This window comes from Chamaea fasciata, unplaced genomic scaffold (genome assembly GCF_029207755.1).
Source record: "Chamaea fasciata isolate MVZ Bird 193981 ecotype frontalis unplaced genomic scaffold, bChaFas1.0.hap1 SCAF_14, whole genome shotgun sequence".
In the NCBI taxonomy this organism is placed as follows: domain Eukaryota; kingdom Metazoa; phylum Chordata; class Aves; order Passeriformes; family Sylviidae; genus Chamaea; species Chamaea fasciata.
This window is the reverse complement of record NW_027094099.1, coordinates 11,750,689-11,757,795: the sequence shown is the minus strand read 5'-3', so window position 1 is coordinate 11,757,795 and position 7,107 is coordinate 11,750,689. Positions and strand designations below refer to the sequence as shown.

The window sequence follows — 7,107 nt, the reverse complement described above, 5'->3', positions numbered from 1 at the left end:
TTAGTACCAGAGAGGGGAAATGGAGTGTGTCTATTTGCCAGTCCAGCAGCAAAAGTACCTATGGCAAGATGGGCTCATGCACCCACTTGGTCTTCTCTGACCTGCTTCATTAGAGGGGGAGAGAGATGCAAGGGCAGGATGGAAGTATGACACCCCAGCTGAGAGCCAAATGGCTGACCTGGTTATTGCCCTTGGCTGTTCACCTTCCCAGAGGTGGGAATTTTCTCTACCCTTCTTCGGTTACCTAATTTCACCAGGAAGAAGTTAAGGAGCTCAGGAGCTCTTTTCCATAGACTTAACACAATGCCCCAAAAACAGCAATTGAGAGAAAGGGAAGGAGGATAGGCAGGAGAAGGTATTAATTAAATCCAGGCATTGAACTTGCTGTGGCCTTTTCTCACCAGACAACTGTAAATTAATCCTTGAAAGAACATTCTTGACAAGCCATCTGTCCTCACACTTCCAAACACTTCCTCAGCTGAGCTCTCTCAAAAAATAACCTCTATCTCAATCTCAAAACAAAAATGTTATTAGTTGGGTAGCAACCAAAATAAGAGAAAAATGTGAGAGCAAATCTTCTTATACTTTTTTGAACTGGTACCTATGTAAAAGTCTTTCCCGAAACATTTCCAACTTGGCAGGGCTGAGGGCTGAATGTGAAGGGCTCTTAATTCCTGGATAGAAGGTGCTGAGCACTCAGAAAAGGCGATCTCAAGTTATTCCAGTGAAGTGTCTCACCAGCTTTATTACTCAAAGCATTAAAAAAATACTTACAAATAGCTAATAAGAAGCCACATTATCTGCAAAAATAATTTGCATTACTTGCAGAATAATGAGTGGTGACCTCAGCTGTGCTTCTTGAACTTTCTGCTAATTAAATTCATGATAATCCAGGCAAGATTTGCCAAGGCACTGTACTTCATGCCTAACAACTTCAGAACACTTACAAAAATATGTATAAGTCTCTGTAGTATCAAGGCCCATATCTCTTCTCAGTGAACTTGTTATTCCTCCTAAGTATAGAAATCAGCAATTGGAAATAAAGACCAAGGGCAAAGAACCTTGAGGGTGAGTGTCCTCACCAAAACACCTCTTCTCTAGGTAGTGGACATCATCAGGGAAGGCTTTTCCCCCTCTCTTTGCTTAAAATTCAGAGAAATGCTGGAGCTCTTAGAAGCTCTCCAACTTGCCTGATGGTAAAACAGGTGTATGAGGAACCATTTCAAAGGATGATTCAGGAAAAACAGTAAGGTGTAGCACAAAAATATTTATTTCACCACACTCACACAAGTTTTTACATCTTTGCATACAAAGGCGACTGGACTAAAAACTGTTTCCTTAAAAAACTAGTCCATAGGGTGAGGTTTGAAGTGGGAAATTCATTGTGCTAGTCCATGCCCTATAACAAAGATAAAAAAATACAGGGACAGAAAGCAGAGCATATTAACCTTGCTAAATAATCGAGTCAGCACAGTAAAATCACAACCTGCATTTAACTTACTCACTCAGCAATTATTTTTTATTTTAGTAATTATATGCAAATCTGACATTCCTGCAACAACCAGCACCATAGATATCTCTTAAAATGGACACACCTTGGCACACAAAATCAGGTGCTGATTTCCCAATGTAATGTTGGGAGGCAAACCAGTCTTAGAAAAAAGCAACATCCTTATGGCCTGTCAAGGCAAAGCTAATGAAAAGATTATTTACCCGTTAAAACCTCTCACCACAGGAAGCCAAAAAACATTCAATTACAGTTCAAAATGGTCATTCCATGTGCCTTTTAAAAACTGGCAAGTAAAGTGCTTAATCCTCTTTATTTATTGCCTCTATGTCGGTTCAGTTTGTTTCACGGCACTCTGAAACCACTGGGTTTGGTACCAGAGAGGGGGAAGGGAGAGCGTCTATTTGCCAGCCCACACACCTGTGCATTGATTAGCACTGCTGGACCTTGACTTAAAAAAAGCACTTAAGGCATATTTACCATCAATATTGATGTCTGCTAGAACAAACAAGTGAAATCATCTACATAATCTCATTTGTTCTGGCTTTCACAATTTTCTGGCTGGACCCATTGAGCCATTTTAGCAGCTCTAGGAGTGCTGGCAGCAGGAGGGATACATCTTCTTTTGGGGGAGAAACATTTTTCCACAGGAATCTACACGGAGCTTCAGAGACCACACAAGCTGACCTGGCCCTGGCTGTGGTGCTCAGTGGATTTTAGCAATGCTTCACCTCACAGACACTGACAAAGAGTGGGCAAGAACATATCCAGTCCGTCTTCTCCCTGCAGACAGTCACCACTGCTGCCTCCAGGATTCTTCCAACCTCTGGTGTGGTTTTTCCAATCAATAAAGTGAAGAATTTCAAATTACATAAGAATGCATTGTTCTGCATGGAGTCAGGTAGAAAATGCTGTTTTAAAAATGTATTGTACTCAGTTCATTGTTTCATGTCATCTTTTTTTCTATCTTAGCAGATAGAAAAGCCCTGAGGCCAACTTTGTATTTTTTACCCACAAGCTGACAGGTTGTTTCCTACCCTCAGCATGTCAGCAACTCATCTTGTCATGCTTTTAATGCCTTAACAGCTTTGGTCAGGTTGCTGTAAAATCCAGATATGCTGGATGGAAAAAAGGAATCCACCACTGTCTGGGGAAGAAAGCCACCAAGATCCGTCTGAAAGAAAGTGAGGAGCTCAGTCCTGTCTGGCTCCCTGCAAAGACAATGAAAGTGATTTTATGGCCTGCGATTTAAGAGCATTAAGAACTTCTCAGTGACTCTAACTTATACTAGATTAGATACTTCCAAGAACTTTTCTTTTTTTAAACAAACAGACAAATTTCAGTCAACGTAGCTACAAAATTTAAGTTTATCCAGGCTCTAGTTAGCTACATGACTCTCCCTATAAATTATGGCAAATCAACCAGATACTCATTTACCAAAAATTAAGACCATACTTGTATGTTTTGCTGAATTTCTGAATTTCAAGAAGTCAGGAAGAATTGCACCATGATAACAGTTTCTGTAACACTGAAGACTTCCCTCTAGGAAATGAAGATAAACTAATTCATGGCACAAAAATGAGAACAAGGGCACTCAGTCATAATGATTACCGGAAAGGCAGAAACATACCATTGCCAAGACGTTACAGGTCACATGAGGCCACATACACATAAGCAGACCTCACAGTGGATAAGGAGGGCTTTAGAATTTGTAACACTCAAAGAGATTGTTTCTTACCCTGGAACAGGTATGCAGAAACAGCCACAGGGATAATTAAAACCTCTCACGAAGTTTGGTTGAGGAGGACACAGCGGATGTTCCACATTGGTGGCTGAAAGAAAAAGCATGGAAGTAAAGTGTCATTCTTCCAGAAGACAGGAAAGAGTTCTTGGTATGGAAAAGCTCCAGATGGGAAGCAAACTCACTATTCAAAATGTACTTAATGCAGCACAACCTTTTCAGTGTGGGGCTAACAAGTGGTCAGAAAAGACCATTAAAAGGAACCACTCTGGCCTTAGAATGGGGAAATCAAAGAAGTGTTGAATTTAGATGCAATTGTTACTGAGCTCTGAAGGAGGAAGCATCGACACTTTGACACAGTTTTATCGAGCCCATGTTGTGTGAGGGCACTGCTTTTCTTAAGAGGTCATTTGGGTCACTTCCAACAAATCCACATCCCAGATAGATCACTTGGCTGCTGAAAAGCTGCACCCTAGCATGCATATGGATTCCTGATAAGGCTTTTCTGAACTGGATGGGAAAATGGGACACCTGAACAGTGAGGCAATAAAAGCTCAGACTTGTAATAGTTAAAGAACAGAATGAAAGTGAAAAAACAAATAAACATCCTTCTACACAGTGGCAGCCCCTTATAAATCAGCACTATTTGTTTTCACAAAACCAATTATTTTCACATACAGGAGTGTTACATTTATTCAATGGCTTCATTGAAACCTATGCAGAAATTGTTAAAACAGGATTTAGCCTAAATAGGACTCCTTTTAGAAAGTTCTGTAAACTCTTAAAAGAATAAAAAAAAAAAAAAAAACCCACCCACACTCATAATACCCTAGAATTTAACAGTACATTAAATACTTTTTTAATCTCAAAAGCATAGCAAGGGAAAAAAACCATAGGCCAGTCTTATCATTATCTGAGTATTAAGATGATTTATATACTCTGGGAACAACAATGTAGAGAGATTACTATTTTCTCTTCTGATCAAGATCAGGTCAACAACTACTGAACAGCCTGTTACTTAGTTTTAATTTTATGTTTATTTCTGGTAACTTTTATTTTATAGTTGTTTCCAGTAGCTGTTGGTTATCTCCAAATGAAACATGAACCTGTTCAGAACACAAGTGCCTTACCAGCAGACTGCATTGTCCCATCTTCATATTGCTTCATTACTACTACATCCACAAACTCCCTTGGTGAAATAATCCTCATGCAAGCTGAAGGCGTTGTGGTTCTGCATACAGAGACAGTCTGGAAATCACAGAACAGAGTAATGTCAGTTGATGCTGTCAAAAGTACAGCAGAAAAATCCTTGTACTTTCTGGCACGCTTTTAGGTCTATACTTTCTAAACTCCTTCGAGGAGTTGTTCTGCATTCTTTGTTGAACAAAATGGAAATCAGCACAGTCAAAAGGCACGATGATCAATCAAGGACAGGAAAAAACCCCAGAGTGAGAAGACATTGCTTACATGTTCAGAGGGAACAGATAACACAAGAGATGCTGAAAAGCAAATCTGGCACACCTGTGCTCCCAGGACAGTTAAAACCCTTGTCCTCCCCAGGACACTAGCAAATATAACTTCTTTGAGTAGTTTACACAGGATACAACTTGATAACCCAGTTTGTTACACTACACAAACATTAATGCTACCATCTGCTTCCAATCAGTTGGCTCTCAAAACAGATGTTTCTTCCACACTGGTAGGTGCAGACACATCTGTGAATTTCAAGTGGCAGGCTGCAGCATTCCTGAAGTTGTCTATAAAGAATACTAAATGCCTATAGGGCTCCCCCAAGAAAAATAAACTTCCTGGAACTTCCACAAACATTTCTGGGACTGGTTGTGTTTGCACCTGGGTGCCTTTGAGCACATACCACCACTTCAGACTGGGGATCTAAATCCAATGCCCTTTTAATTTTCTGACATTCTTTAAAAAAAGGAATAACACTGTACAAGGATGGCAGTAGAAGCTGCTGTTCACACACAGCCCTGCTCATCTGTCTGCCCAAAGTGTAGCATCTCCATTTTAATGACAGATGCAAACCACTGGGTGCTGAGGCCAGCTAAAGGCAGGGTGTGACGTGAAGGGCAGAGTGTCACTGCTGCCATGGTGAAAGATGGGAACTGAATTGATGGCTGATGATGGGAATGCTTCGCTGCTTAGCTAAGTCTGTGTACTCTCTAAACCTCCTCTTCCCTCACACTGAGCTTGCTAAAAACAATCGTGCTTAGCTTGATTTGCAGCATTAACAACAATGTTGCGCAGGAATCTTTAATGTTACATATTTAATGTTATACATATGTATGTTTTATATATATATATATATATATATATATATACACATACATAACATGTATATGTTATATGCATATATCTATATTATACATTTGCATATTTTAAGTACACAGTATTTAGCCAAGAATAATTTTGCTTTCCTTTTAGAAAGATAGACTATTATCTATATAGATACAGATGTGAAATAAAATGTATAAAATTTATGGAAAAGGAAAAAGAAAAAAAAACCAAACCTGAACCAAAGGAAAAAAGGTTTCTTTTCCAAGCATGGTTCAGCTGATCCAGCCAGAAACACAGTACACCTTAAGAGTCGCTACCTCCCTGCACGTAACATCGGCTGTCTCATCAGGCCCAACGCTGCATAACTCTCGCCGGAACAGTTTTTTAAGGAACTTACATCACTGATGGCTTCGATGACCTCGAAGTCCTTCACGTTTTGGTCCCACTTGGTCCTGAGCCCGCCGGCCACCGGCTTTATGCACTCCCAGACATTCTGCGGGCTGGCGGGCAGGATGCCCTCTCCCTTGTACCTGCGGGGCACGAAACGAAACCGAACCGCGCTGCTCAACCCTGCCTGGCCCCGGCAGCCGCGGCAGCACCGCGGGCACGACCCCGAGCCCCGGGAACGAGCCGTACTCACAGGTTGCCAGCGAACTCCGACGAGGGTCTCCAGGACACCGCGACCTCACCCTGCGGGACGGGAAGCGTTCAGCCCCCGGGCCGGGCCGGGCCGGCTCCCGCCCGTCCCCGCCGCAGCCCCTGACCCAGCGTGCTGGGGCAGCCCCGCCATCCCCTGACCCACCGTGCTGCGGCAGCCCCGCCAGCCCTGGGGGTCCCGCCGGTAGAGCCGCAGCTGCTCGGCCGCCGCCTCGGCGCGCCCCACGCAGTCCATGGCGGGCAGGCGGAGCCGCTGCGGAGCCGCTTTGAGCGCCCGCGCCGCGCCGCCCCTGGGCCGATGGCGGCGCCGCCCCTCACCTGAGGGTGACGCCGGCCCGGCCCGGCCGCGCCTCACGGGACAGCGAGCGCGGGGCTGGGGACGGGCGGAGCCCGGGCAGCGGGAATGGCACGGCGGGGATGTGGTAACGTGTGTGGGATGGGAGGCGGAGCGGGGCTTCCTCACAGATCCCCATCTGACCGCCCCGCGCTCGTCGCTGGTGTCATCCCAATCCCAGTGACACGGAGAGAAACGAGCGAAAAACCAACCAACCAATCTTCAGAATCTAAAGGAAGTGCGAAATTGCAGTGGTGTGTGAAAAACGGGATGGAATTTAGAAAGTACGAGTAATGAAGTGAGTCTTTTAAAGGCCACGGATTGAAAGTTTACCACGGAGAATTTTACCAGGCTGGTCTGAGGCTCACCAGAAAATTCATAGAGGATCTAGGATTTAATCCAAAAGTCTGACTCACGTTGTCAAATAACTCCCCTGCCCATGCGATGCACTCTAAAGAAACTCAAAGTTCTCTCCAGTTAACCGTTTTTCCTAATTTGTTCGGGCTACAGCATATTCAAACAAGGCACATCAAGATCTACTCTTAAGTAGCAACTCCGTTTGCAGGAAGCCGA

General features: G+C 43.6%; 1 protein-coding gene across 1 annotated transcript; it reads right to left on the bottom strand.

Moving 5' to 3' along the window:
- Positions 1 to 1,252: 1,252 nt before the first annotated feature.
- STARD5 (StAR related lipid transfer domain containing 5) lies at positions 1,253 to 6,435 on the bottom strand. The gene is made up of 6 exons (XM_066196550.1): positions 6,346 to 6,435; positions 6,184 to 6,233; positions 5,941 to 6,073; positions 4,379 to 4,496; positions 3,246 to 3,339; positions 1,253 to 2,718 (listed from the first exon to the last, which is right to left on the bottom strand). The coding sequence occupies exons 1-6, from the start codon at positions 6,433 to 6,435 to the stop codon at positions 2,571 to 2,573; spliced, it is 633 nt and encodes a 210-aa protein (XP_066052647.1). The 3' UTR covers positions 1,253 to 2,570.
- Between the last annotated feature and the right edge of the window lie 672 nt (positions 6,436 to 7,107).

Bases quoted from the DNA above. Each gene is read 5' to 3' on its own strand.
- STARD5 (XM_066196550.1), bottom strand. From the start codon at position 6,435: ATGGACTGCGTGGGGCGCGCCGAGGCGGCGGCCGAGCAGCTGCGGCTC. The intron at 3,340-4,378 runs GTAAGGCACTTG...TTTTTCTTTCAG, and splicing joins TGGGACAATGCAGTCTGCTG to CCACCAATGTGGAACATCCG. The intron at 2,719-3,245 runs GTAAGAAACAAT...TTGTCTTTGCAG, and splicing joins TTCTGCATACCTGTTCCAGG to GGAGCCAGACAGGACTGAGC.